We start from the raw sequence: 13255 nt of genomic DNA on the forward strand, positions 1-13255 counted from the left end.
GTAATTCTGTAAATTCTGTTAAGTCCCTGAAAAAGCATCGGAATTATCTTGTTATCAATTTAATAACAGAGGCATGAAGTAAGTGATGCCATCCACCGACACCAGGAACATTAGGTCTCTTTGGGAATTCTCTTGTGCAGAAGCTGTCAATCTCGCCAGACATGAACATATTAAACATTAAGGACAATCTACCATACTTCAGCCCGTAAATCTATTCTTTCTGTGCCAGCGTAATAAGTAGATTCTATGAAACGATAAAGGCAATCAACGCAGAATAGCTGACAGCCATGACCTATAAGACTTCCTATTATAAGATTTTCTTTTTATGAATAATTTTGAGAAATATTAATCCCTGACCTTTAATTCTGCCTGGCTTGTACTTAAAAATAGGTTGGAGATCTTTTGTGTGCGCTTCCAAAGATAATATAGATTAGATAGCGGAAATGCACGTGATTACTGCAAATTACCACTTTTAAATCTGCAGTACGAGATATTTAAAAAAATTGTGTTTAACCACACCTAGATTCTTGGTTAGATCAAATTTAATAAATTGATGGGAAGCCAGGAGTGCAGCAAACATTAACCAATCAGTAAAGGTGTCAGAGTTAGTAGTCTAATTAGATTTGTTAAGTCAAAGATGCAAATAATCCTCATTGTCTCATTTTGCTTCCACATCAACATCAAATATCAGCCATGTAATGTTATTCAAACATTACATTAAGCTACTTGGGAAATAAGTCATGTCATCATCAACGTCTGTGCTCAGTAGCATTCGGAGATTTTATACTGGAAGGCATAAGCTAACAAGCTTTTATTTGGATTAACACCTTTCAGTTATATTGACCAATAAGACACACTTACATACGTACTGTCAGCATATAGTCACGCAGAATAATTCTATAATCATAGATAGGCACAAAATGCTGGAATAACTCAGCAGGACAGGCAGCATCTCTGGAGAGAAGGAATGGGTGAGGTTTTAGGTCGAGACCCTTCTTCAGAGCCGAGTTTTGTGTCTATCATCGGTGTAAACCAGCATCTGCAGTTCTTTCTACACAATTCTATAATCATTGCATGTTGGATGTGAGAGGAAAGCAATGAACTGCATTACAAAGGAAACAGGGTTTTTATTAATCGAAAACTTCACACAGTTATCTGCTAAACAAAGGTGTGTCTTCCATGCACTGGCAAAAAGGAACAGACCAATATAATCACTCCTGTGGTGAAAATACGTTGTGATTTTTAAGTAGCTGAGTTGAAAACAATTAAGCAAGTGATCATGCATAATATTGCATAGCAGAAAACAAGTGAAAATTCAAATCATCTTTATTGTTAAAAAGCAGGTAGCTATATTTTATTGATATCATTACAGAAGAAGTCACATCAGGAACAATGAAGGGAAAGGAATAAAACAAGTAGCTCATAAGAAAAATTAATGAAACCACACACGTGTACAGACTAAAGCTGCCGCTGAAAATACACTCCTGGGACAAAACAGAAGACTGAATGTCATGTTTTTTGTTTTATGTATTTAAACCAGACTGCTACAGAAAGTGGCTAATAGGAATGTCTGTTTGAAAATCAGGAACTTGAATAATTCTTTTTCCATGAACATTAAAACTGATGATTACGATTCTAAACATTTTCATCCAGAAAAGGAAAGAAAATTAACAATGCATTTGTTTTAGCTTTTTGGACTTTGGACGTCCTTTCATCATCTCAGGAATGGGTGAAGCATTCCTCGATTTAATTTGCAACCGGATTCAAAGGTTACAAAGTCCCTTTGGTCTTTGTAACCATAACTCTTTAGCGCCTTTAGTAAAATCAATCAAATCTACTCACACAATATGGCAGAAATCCCCCTTCACTAAAAGGACTATTACAGGTATCAAGTGACTTACATGTCTGAACTTGATGTACATTGACAACCTCTTGAATGAAAATAACTACCAGGCTGAATCACACTGGGCGTTACTCAAAAGGGAGGTGACCATAATTTTTTTTTTTAAGATTATCACAAGACACAAGGTGAAAAAAATGTTGATCTCCTGGCAAATGGAAACAAAGAGCCATCAACACAAGAAGGGATTCAGAAGGAGATTCAAGAATACCTGGACAATAATAACAGTATGGCAATTACTACTGTGACATACATGTATTTAAGTGGAAGCCAGATAAATCGAGGGAATAAAAAATGGGATGGTAATGTTGATAGTTCATAAGTTCATAGGTTCAAGGAGCAGAACTAACCGGCCCAACAACTTTATTCCGCCATTCAATCATGGCAGATCTATCTTTCCCTCTCAACCCCATTCTCCCGCCTTCGCCCCGTAACCCCTGACACCCTTTCTAATCATCAGTGGAAGAGGAGGGGTATAGTGGGGGATAAAGAGCTGGGGACAATAGACTTGCTTGCATGGTTTGCTGTCCATGTATTTCTGCATAAAATAACATGGCATCATTTCATTTATTGCATTTGGCGATGATATTAAACTAACAAAATGCTCACTGACTATCACTGGGTTAATGGGTACCAGGTCACTCTCACACACCTCAAAATAATTCGAGTTGAAGACACTCTTATTGAAGGAAAATAGCAAGCATTCCGATGACTACTTAATTTTTGATTCAGCAATAATCTTTTCCAAACACAAACAGACAGCAGTTATTTATTTCTTGGTAAATTTGACAGAGTCATACAGTGTGGAAACAGGCCCTTGAGTGCAACATGCACAGACTGACCAACATGTCCCATCTACACTCTTCCCACCTGCATACCTTTGGCCTATATCCCTCTAAACTTGTCCTATCCATGTACCTGTCCAAATGTCTCTTAAACGTTGCAAGAGTACCTGCCTCAACTACCTCCTCCGGCAGCTCGTTCCATACATCCACCGCCCTTTGTGTGAAAAAGTTACCCCTGTCGTTGCTGGTGTTTCAAGGGATATTCTTTACAGAGGCAGCAGAAAAGTTAAGTGCTCTGCCCCTTACAGTGAAAGTGTGAAGCATCAACTAATAACCCGAGGGATGAACTAACAATCCACACACCTGAAGTTCAGATGTGGAATTTATATTCAGTTAATGATCTGGAATTCAAGAAACGATCGGTTAGCCTTTGGCAATACTGACCAAGAAACCATGTGGTTGTTGCAAATTAAAGACATGGGAGACTGCGGATGCTGGAATCTGGAGCAAAACTAAAACTGCTGGAGGAAATCAGAATGTCGAGTAGTTTCTGTGGAGGGGGGATGGGAATTATCAATATTTCAGGTCAAAATTCTGCATCAGAATGGGACATGGCGAAAAGGAATAGGTGACATTTCAGGTCGAGATCCTTCTTCAGACTGAGAGTCAGGGGAGAGGGAAACTGGAGAAATGAAAAGGCACAAAGAACAGAAGAACGAAAGATATGAAAAGAACAAATCAAGGCCAGCAAGGATGATCAAGTAAAGGTGGAGCCCACAATGGGCTGGAATCCGTTAAGTGACGAAGGTAAAGGTACAGCTGCTTCACTAGTGTCCAAGAGAGAGACACGGGATGCTGCAAGTATCTTGGAATCTTGTGCACAGAAACAAAGAGCTGGAGGAATTCAATGGGTCAGGTAGCATCTGTGGCAGGAAATAGACAGAAGTCATTTCAGGTCAGGACTCTTCTTCTGACGGAAGAAGGGTCCCAACCAAAAATGTTGTCTGTCCATTTGCTTGCACAGATGCAGCCTGACCCATTTAATTCCTCCAGTACTTTGTTCTTTTCTTTTTGCCCAGTTAAGAAAATTAACTTTTATTGCCTAATCTGGCTAATAAAAGAATCCAGACAAACTGAATGTGGTGGATTTTTAGCCGTTTTCGAAAATGGCTTGGCATGGGGCAGGTTTTGTGCAGAGACAGGGCAAGTTTTTTTTTAAAAACACAAAGAGTGTTGTGGGCCTGGAACTCATTGCTGGGGTGATGGTGGAGGCAGATATGATAGTGGTATTTAAGAAGCTTTTAGATGGGCACATGGAAGTGCAGGGAATGGAGGGATATGGATCATGTATGCACAGATTAAATCAGTTTGAAGAACGGTTCCTTTTCTGCAGAGATACTGCCTGACCCGCTGAGTTACTCCAGTAAGTTGTGTCTACCTTCGGTAGAAACCAGCATCTGTAGTTCCTTTATACACATGAGATCCATTTAACTTGGCATAATGTTCAGCACAAACGTTGTGGACGGAAGGGCCTTTTCCTGTGCTGTACTGTTCTATGATCTACACACCAACTCAATGAGAAATTCTTTAAGGGCCTGTCCCACTTACGTGTCCTTGGCACGCAAATTACACGAACACGTGGTCGCGTTGAGGCGCACGGGCATCGTATGGCCGCACGGGGCCAGTCCCACTGAGAACCGCGGAGGGGTATGTAGTTGTGCGCGACATCGCGCGGGGCTCCGAAATTTTTGTAGCGAACAAAATCTTCGCGCACCAACGGCCTGTCGCGGAACTGACGGCCAAAGTGGGACAGGCCCAAGACCCTGGCGCAACGCAACGTCTCACCTCCAACTGCAGCAGAAGCAGGCAAACGATCGCCAAGCTCGGCCTGGGACTCACGACCATTGCGTCCAGATCTGCCCTCACTTCTGCTCCCAGAGCGGGGCCAAGAAAATTGAAGATAGACACAAAATGCTGGAGTAACTCAGCGGGATCGGCAGCATCTCTGGAGAGAAGCAATGGGTGACGTTTCGGGTCAAGATCCTTCTTTCAGACTGAAGAAGAGTCTCGACCTGAAACATCACCCATTGGTTCTCTCCAGAGATGCTGCCGGTCCCGCTGAGTTACTCCAGCATTTTGCGTCCATCTTAAAATGACGTCACGCGCTCCAGACGGCTGTGCGGTCGAATGAAGTCGCGCGCAACCTTCGCGGGACCGTCGCGCCTCAACGTGACCCCGACGTCGCGTAATTAGCATGCCATGGACACGTAAGTGGGACAGGCCCTTTACTTCCCCCCTCACATTGTCCTGGCTGCGATTCTCTTTGATTTATGGCTCCCTGTAGGGTTTCGGAACTTGTTGTCTAATTGAGAGCATCTTTGTTCTTTCCTCGACCGGTGCTTTTCTCGCGCTGTGTCCCCCTGAACACTTTAGACATACAGCGCATAGACTTTAGACAGTCCCTACAGCCGACCGGGTTCATGCCGACCAGCGATCACCGCGTACGCTAACACTACTCTTTCCACCAGGGACAATTTACAATTTTTGCCGAAGCCAATTAACCTGCAAACATGCACGTCTTTGGAATGTGGGAGGAAACCAGAACGCCCGGAGCAAATCCATGTGGTCACAGGGAAAACATACAAATTCTGTACGGCCAATACCCGCAGTCAGGATTAAATAAGTATCTTGAAATGAAGGATACAGTCAGGAGTGTTTGATGACACTGGGCCTGTACGCATTGGAGTTTAGAAGGATGAGGGGGGACCTAATTGAAACTTACCGAATAGTGAAAGGCCTGGATAGAGTGGATGTGGAGAGGATGTTTCCACTAGCGGGAGAGTCTAGGACCAGAGTTCATAATAAACTCAGAATAAAAAGACGTTCTTTTAGGAAAGAATTTCTTTCATCAGAGGGTGGTAAATCTGTGGAATTCATTGCCACAGAAGGCTGTGGAGACCATCAATGGATATATTTAAGGCAGAGATAGATAGATTCTTGATTAGTACGAGTATCAAGGGTTATGGGGTGAAGGCAAGAGAATGGAGTTAGGAGGGAGAGATAGATCAGCCATGATTGAATGGTGGAGTAGACTTGATGGGCCGAGTGGCCTAATTATGCTCCTATCACATGAACATGACCAGGATAAATCCGAGAATGGTTAACCTACTGATTATCATCTGTTGCCACAAACCAACATTATAGTGAAGAAGTAGGAAGCATATTAAAGTTGTCCACATGTAAGGGTGGGGTGAGGGGCACTATTGTAATTCCTTACTGTCCTGTCTTGAAGACTCGCTGTGGTCCATTTCAGCCCTATGACCTGTGGCAGAGCTCAGTACAAGTACCATTGCCAGGTTTTCTGGACTAACTCTATTCTGAGTTGGTCATAACGTGGAAGAATAGAAAAAAGTGCCAATACAGTTATGCCACATGGGAGAACCCCTCCACTGTAGTAGAACACCAGGGCAACAAAACATTTATACCATGACATCTTTGACAAACTCCATCTTTGTAAAGGCTATAACGAGGCTAATGAATCTCAGACCATGTTACAAATATCGCTCCAGTCATTTGCAAGAATAAAGGCGGCTTGGTGGCACAGCGATAGAGTTGCTGCCTTTACAGCGCCAGAGACCGGGTTCGATCCTACCTGTACAGAGTTTGCACGCTCTCCATGTGGGTTTTTTCTGGGTGCTCCAGTTTTCTCCCACACTCCAAAGGCCTAAAGGTTTGTAGGTTAATTGGCTTTGGAAAAGTTGTAAATGATCCCCAGTGCATAGAATAGTGCTGGTCGGCGTGGACTCAGTGGGCCGAATGGCCTGTTTCCTCATTGTATCTCTAAACTAAAATAAAATCTCATCCAAGGACACATAGTGCTGGAGTAACTCAGGGGGACAGGCAGCATCTCTGGAAAACATGGATAGATGATATTCCAGGTTGGGACCCTTCTTCGGGACTTTGAATACTGAGTTACTCCAGCAATGTGTGCCCTTGAAGAAAGGTCCTGACTCGAAACATCACTAATCGAGGTTCTCTAGAGGTGCTGCCTAACCCACTGAGTTACTCCAGCATCTGCGGTTCCTTGTTTCTAAAAAAGTCTTATCCAACTGTGGTCTATTCTACCCTTCCTCACCATTATAGGCACCAAGAGGTGAACATTTCTGAAACAGCAGTAAATAAGTTGTTGGATACACAACAAAAAGTGGATGCTGGAATCTTGAGCAAAACACAAAAACTCTGGAGTAGCTTAGCAGGTCAAGCAGCAAGTCCAGATGCTGCCTTACCCGCTAATTCGCTCCAGCAGTTTTGGTGTAGAGTTGCTGATTTCTATTCAGACTTGGTTCCAAAACAATAATGTTAAGCCGATGTTCTTTTAGCAAGCACCTTGGATCTTGTACATAAATATTAGTATAGAGATGACACACACACAAGCTGGAAAGAGTACAGGGAAGATTTACGAGGATGTTGCCAGGGCAAGAAGGTCTGAGCTATAAGGAGAGGTTGAGGAGGATGGGACTCTTATAGAGGGGTGATCTTATAGAGGTGTATAAAATCATGAGAGGAATGGATCAGGTAGAAGCACAGAGTTTCTTGCCCAGAGTAGGTGAATCAAGAACTAGAGGTAGTTGAGGCTGGGACTATCCCAATGTTTAAGAAACAGTTAGACAGGTACATGGTTTGGAGGGATATGGGCCAAACACGGTCAGGTGGAACTCGTGTAGCTGGGACATGTTGGCCAGTGTGAGCAAGTTGGACTGAAAGACCTGTTTCCATGCTGTATCACGCTATGACTCCATTTCCTACACACTGAAAGAATATCTTCTGGAGAAGCAGAGCGAACTTGAAAAAAGTAATATAAAATAAATGCTGAGAATGCAAACTCACCCTGGCACTTTTAGTGCAAAACACCAGTGCCAGTTTCATCCTGGGCTGCAAAGGGGTTTTTGCAAGTAGCGCCTTTCCATTACATTTAGTATGGTTCTGAATTATACTCATTGCTTTATGAAATGACATGATTGAATTGAGGGGCGGCACGGCACGATGGTGCAGCGATAGAGTTACTGCCTTGCAGCGCCAGAGACCTGGGTTTACTCCTAACTACAGGTGCTGTATACAGAGTTTGTACATTCTCCCCATGACCGTGTGGGTTTTCCCCGGGTGTTCTGTTTTCCTTCCACAACGTAAAGATGTACAGGTTTGTAGGCTAATTGGCTCTCCTTTCCAGCTTTTTGTTCCCTAATCCTTCAGTCTGAAGAAGGATTCCAACCCAAAATATCATCTGTCCACTTCCCTGCACCGATGCTGCGTGACCCATTAAGTTCTTCATCTTTTTGTTTTTTTCTTTAGGAAAAAAGGTACATAGGCACGACACAGTGGCACAGCTGTGGAGTTGCTGCCTTACAGCGCCTGATACCCGGGATCCATCCTGACTATGAGTGTTGTCTGCATGGAGTTTGTACGTTCTCCCAGTGACCTCATGAGATTTCTCCAGGTGCTCCGGTTTCCTCCTACATTCCAAAGACGTGCAGGTTTGTAGATTAATATCTTCTGTTAAATTGTCCCTGTTGTGTAGGATAACACTAGTGTACGGATGATCTTTGGTCGGTGAGGACTCTGTCGGCCAAAGGGCCTGTTTCCACTCTGTATCTCCAAACTAAACTAAACTAAATGACTGACCCAATGGAGTCCAGACAGAAGTCTTAGAAAATAATTACGTTCAAGCGAAGGTCTTCTTCATATCACGATGGCCAGGTTGTTTGTTTGAGGCCCGTGCAGTGCACCGGTATCAGTGTTAGCAACTTCCATAAGGTCCAGCAAGGGCTGGATTCTCAGATTTCATTTGGTCATCAGTTTTATATTAGACAGTGCATAAAAAGCTAAGAATCTACAGGTGTGGATACCTGGGTCTTGTGTTTTTCCAGATTATTTCAATCAATGGATCTGCTTCAAAGCAGCATCTCTTGCCTGCTGGGCAGAATATGCAGAAGCAGTTCAACTAGAACTGTAGCCAGCAGGGACTGGCAGTCTACATCCTGAGAGTTTTGTACTTGAATTACCCAGGTGGAAGTGGAGATGGTGCAGCTGGTAGAGCTGCTGCCTCACAGCTCCAAGTGACCCGGGTTTAATCCTGAGTGTCGATGTGAAGTCTGTATGTTCTTCCTGTGACCACATGCATGCTCTCGTTTCATCACACATTCCAAAGACGTGCAGGTTAGTAGGTTAATTGGATATTCTAAGTTGCACCTAGTGTGTAGATAATTAGTAAGATTGGAGGAAGCTAGTGGCAAAAGAAAAGAATACATTGGGTTTGGTTACGATTAGCGTAGAAATGAGCGTTTGATAGTAGGCACCGACTCAGTGGGCTTATGTTTCCCTGCTTTTCTCTCTGACACTAATTAAAAGTCGTGAACTTCTTGGTAATTACTCTTTCATCCTGACCAAACAAATTATATCTATCAGGAAGTAAAACATTTTACAGGTTCCATTCTCTATGGAAGGCAGTAGCAAAATTTTTAGCAGTAAATCGCATTAATTATTTTATTAAATAACATGGCAGCATTCTGAAAATCCAGAGACAAAGAACATGTTCCTCACTCCCGAACGGATGTTCCATTCACAGAAAGCAACAGGAGAATTGAAGCTTGGCAGATGATGGCACTTAGATACAAAGAATATTAAGAATATTTCTACTTTGAAACCTGACTGGATAGCAAAACCTTTTCACTGTACCTCGGTACACGTGACAATAAACCAACTAAACTAAACTCAACAAGATGGATTGTTTGCATCCAAAAAGAACATTAATTCATGTACAGGGATAAATAGACATGGTAAATTCAAGCTGGTTTCAGTACTCACCCTATTTGGAAAGTCAGCTTTTAATTCAGTGACGCTTTTGCACCAATACGCGCAGGTCTTCTCACTGATGAGCTCGATGTTAAGGAAAGAAGTTTGTCCAGGGCCATAGACTGGGCCGGAAGTCATTCCACGTATAATTCTTGGAGAAACATTGGTCACAATGTCCTGTTAAATATAAATGTACAAATCAGTAAGGAACCCACGACAATACTAAGATCTTCCATTAACATTTCGGGTCATTCAATCTCTTTTAATTTCCCCCATAGCATAAGCATTATCTTAACTTAAAGCATGTTTGATCCCCTCTTGTTCTTGGAAATTCATTGACCCGAGACAGTAAGTCTGTTGCTCTCTACAGATGCTACCTGACCTGCCGAGTATCACCAGCACCTTTTGTTTTTAATCTCAGCTTCTCGGCATCTGCACAGAGGTCCGCACAATGTCGCACAAGTTTCTAGAGTGGAAGTTGAAACAATAAACCTCTGGTTTGCAAAAGAGACCACAGTGCTATCAGATGACAATGAAAAGGGAATTGCAATGGTTCAATGGTCTTTATTGTCACATGTACCAGGTACAGTGAAATAAACATTTTTGCATACAGCTCGGCAGACTATCCTAGTACACAAGCACAATCAGCCGGTTAGTACCGAATATACAGAACAGCCAACTGAGTCCATAGGCAAGAGGTGCCATTTTCGCACCATTTTACACTCCCAGCTGCAGTTGGCCAAAAAACCTATTGCAGCCTTTGATTCCAGTATGGACTTTTTCACAGTAGATACCTTTGGCCCTTAATAAGGGGGCTGGAATGTCTACCTTGGTGGTAATGGTGGGGAATCAGTAAACTCTCTGGTAAATTAATTTCAGTCTTCTTTGTGCCTATTCACCCAAACTCGTGTCAACTTCATAGCAAGCATCTACCAAATAAGCTAATACGTTCAGATCCAAAATATCTTATAGAGGGCGACACAGTGGGGCAACGGGAGAGGGTCTGCCTTACAGCACTAGGGACCCGGGTTCAATCCTGACTACGATTGCTGTTCGTACGGAGTTTGCACATTCATCATGTGACCGCATGGGTTTTCGCCAGGTGCTACGATTTCCTCCCACACACCAAAGACGTGAAGGTATGTAAATTAATTGGCTTCTGTAAATTGCCCCTGGGGTGTAGGATAGTGCTAGTAGACGGGGTCATCGCTGGTCTGTGCAGACTCGGAGGGCCGAAGGGCCTGTTTCTGACCGTATTTCTAAAGCCTGAAGTTTCACAGATAGATCATGAATCAATTTAATCTATTCTGCTCTCTCTTAATTAGCATTATTAATAAAATCCCACAAATTGCAATTAGGAGGAAATATACTTTTTATATTTCTATGCACTCGCCAAATAGTCACATCAAATATTATTCTAATAAAAAGATGTCATGTTGTTAACCACTTATTTATTTTTTTAATATAGCCTGTCTGATATTAAAAGTTAAGCTTTGGAAACATAAGGAGATTATTTCTTTAAAACTTTGGAAATGTAAGATGGTTATTTAAAAAAAAAATCAACTCCTCTAAAGATTGTACATGCTGTAATCGGCTTAATTTAATACCACATTGCCATTATGCAAAAAGTTGTAAAGTGCACGATAAAATAGCGGAGAAAAGTTCAAACATTCACAATTACTTAAAAGACCTGCAGGCATTCAAAATTATGTTGAAACTGCTCCCTGCGAATAACCCAAGATGTAATTATACATCTCACAATGTGCCAGTACTTTGCACATAATTCAGAGGATAGACACTGCAATGCACATTTCAACATTGTTATTGACAGTGAAAGACCCAAATGGCAAGTGAAATTACTATTTCAACTTTAAATTAAGCCCGAACATTAACCTTAATTGGCAAACCACAGCAAAAAGATGATTTGGTAGTAGGACTGATGAAAACTTGGGAATTAAATTAATACAGATAACATTGGTTAGCATACTTAAAACTAATGCTGGGATTATAATAATGTGCTCACAAGACTCTTATTATTTTCAAAGATCAAAAACATACATTCATGCAACAAAATTACATTATAGTAAAATTTATGCTAGTTTGAGTTCGTCAAATTTGTGACCATCTCCATTCATTGCCACAAGTTATTTGTGTTTGGAACTCCTTACTCCTTTGAAGTATTTATAAAAGCTTTATTTCAGACACAGGTCCATATAACACATCATACAGTATAAGGAGATACAAAAAATACATTAAAAAATTGCATATTAGCCTATAAGATATACAAGCTATTGCACCAATGCCATCTTAGCCTAGATGTGAATCTATAGCAGCTTTTCAGAGGGCTGACTAGGGCTTCAATTATGTGGTTCCCCGAAATGTCCAGGCGACACATAAAACTAAACATCAGCTGTCTTAAGAGTGCCTCACAGGTTGGCACTCTAGTGGACACAAACAATTGACTGGCACTATGCCACCTAGGGACACGAAGCAGCAACCTCATTGCATCATTGTATGCTACCTTGAGCCTCTGCATACTCTTTTTCTTATAGTTAGACCACAATTGAGCAGTATATAACGGTGTGATATAGGTTCTGAACAAGGAACACTTCACAGAGTCAGAGCACATAGAAAACTTCCTTATAAGCATGTTAGCTTGAAAATAAATTTTACAGCGCTGTCGGTAGAGGTCTTTGTCATCCGTCCAGTCATCGGATATGACATGACCTAGGTATTTAATTTCCTCACACACAGTTAGAGGACCGTCTGACAAATAAAAGGTCAGAAAAGTTGATTTCCTGTCCTCAGCGCTTCTAACTATCATTATGCGGCTTTTCTTAGCGTTATACTTTATGTCATAATCAAGGCCATACTGAGAGCACACCTTCAGCATCTGCTGCAGCCCAGCACTATATGGACAGAGCAGGACCAGGTCGTCTGCATACATAAGATGATTAACAATAGTGTTGCCCACAAGACAGCCAGTTTTTAACCTATTTAACTGATTTGATAATTCATCCATATAAACATTAAATAAAATAGGAGACAAAATTCCTCCTTGCCGCACTCCGCTACTAACACAGAATGGAGCAGATACAACATTGTCCCATTTAACCTGAAACGTTTGATGGGCATACCAAAGCACTAAAATTCTCACTAAAAAATTAGGGACACCTCTATCTAGCAATTTTACAAACAATTGTTCATGATTAATTCTATCAAATGCCTTGGACGCATCAATAAAACATAGGAATACAGATGAATTCAGGCTTGTGTACCTGAACACAATCTCTTTAAGAGCATAGATACACTGGTCAGTTCCATGTTTTCTTTTGAACCCAAACTGATTGTCAGTAGTAAGGACATACATTTCTAGTTTTGTTAGCAGTATTCTCTCCAGTACTTTAGACAAGATACTGGCTAATGCAATAGGTCGATAATTGTCAATACTGTTGAGCTTACCAGCCTTGTCTTTAAGCACAGGCACTAACATTACAGACATAATAGCATTTGGCAGGACACCATGAACCAGACAACCATTAAAGCACATGGAAAGCAAAGGGCAGAGCTTATAGCTGGCATATTTTAGATGTTCTGCAGTAATGCAGTCCATACCGCAGGCTTTGTTGTTATCCAACATGTTAATGGCATCATAGACATCTGCTGCCCTAACTATCATATCTGCTGAGAGGTCAATATGTTCATGATTGATTCTAACTGG

The 13255-nt window shown here is 41.7% G+C and overlaps 1 protein-coding gene across 1 annotated transcript in view; it reads right to left on the reverse strand.

Moving 5' to 3' along the window:
* The window catches only part of LOC129700783 (dihydropyrimidine dehydrogenase [NADP(+)]-like), a 637641-nt gene that overhangs the window by 169825 nt on the left and 454561 nt on the right, over positions 1–13255 (reverse strand). The window contains exon 14 of the mRNA XM_055641481.1: positions 9547–9711. Within this exon, the coding sequence (XP_055497456.1) occupies positions 9547–9711 (165 nt within the window). The remainder of the gene's footprint in view (positions 1–9546; positions 9712–13255) is intronic.

This window comes from Leucoraja erinacea, chromosome 10 (assembly GCF_028641065.1).
Source record: "Leucoraja erinacea ecotype New England chromosome 10, Leri_hhj_1, whole genome shotgun sequence".
Taxonomy (NCBI): Eukaryota; Metazoa; Chordata; class Chondrichthyes; order Rajiformes; family Rajidae; genus Leucoraja; species Leucoraja erinaceus.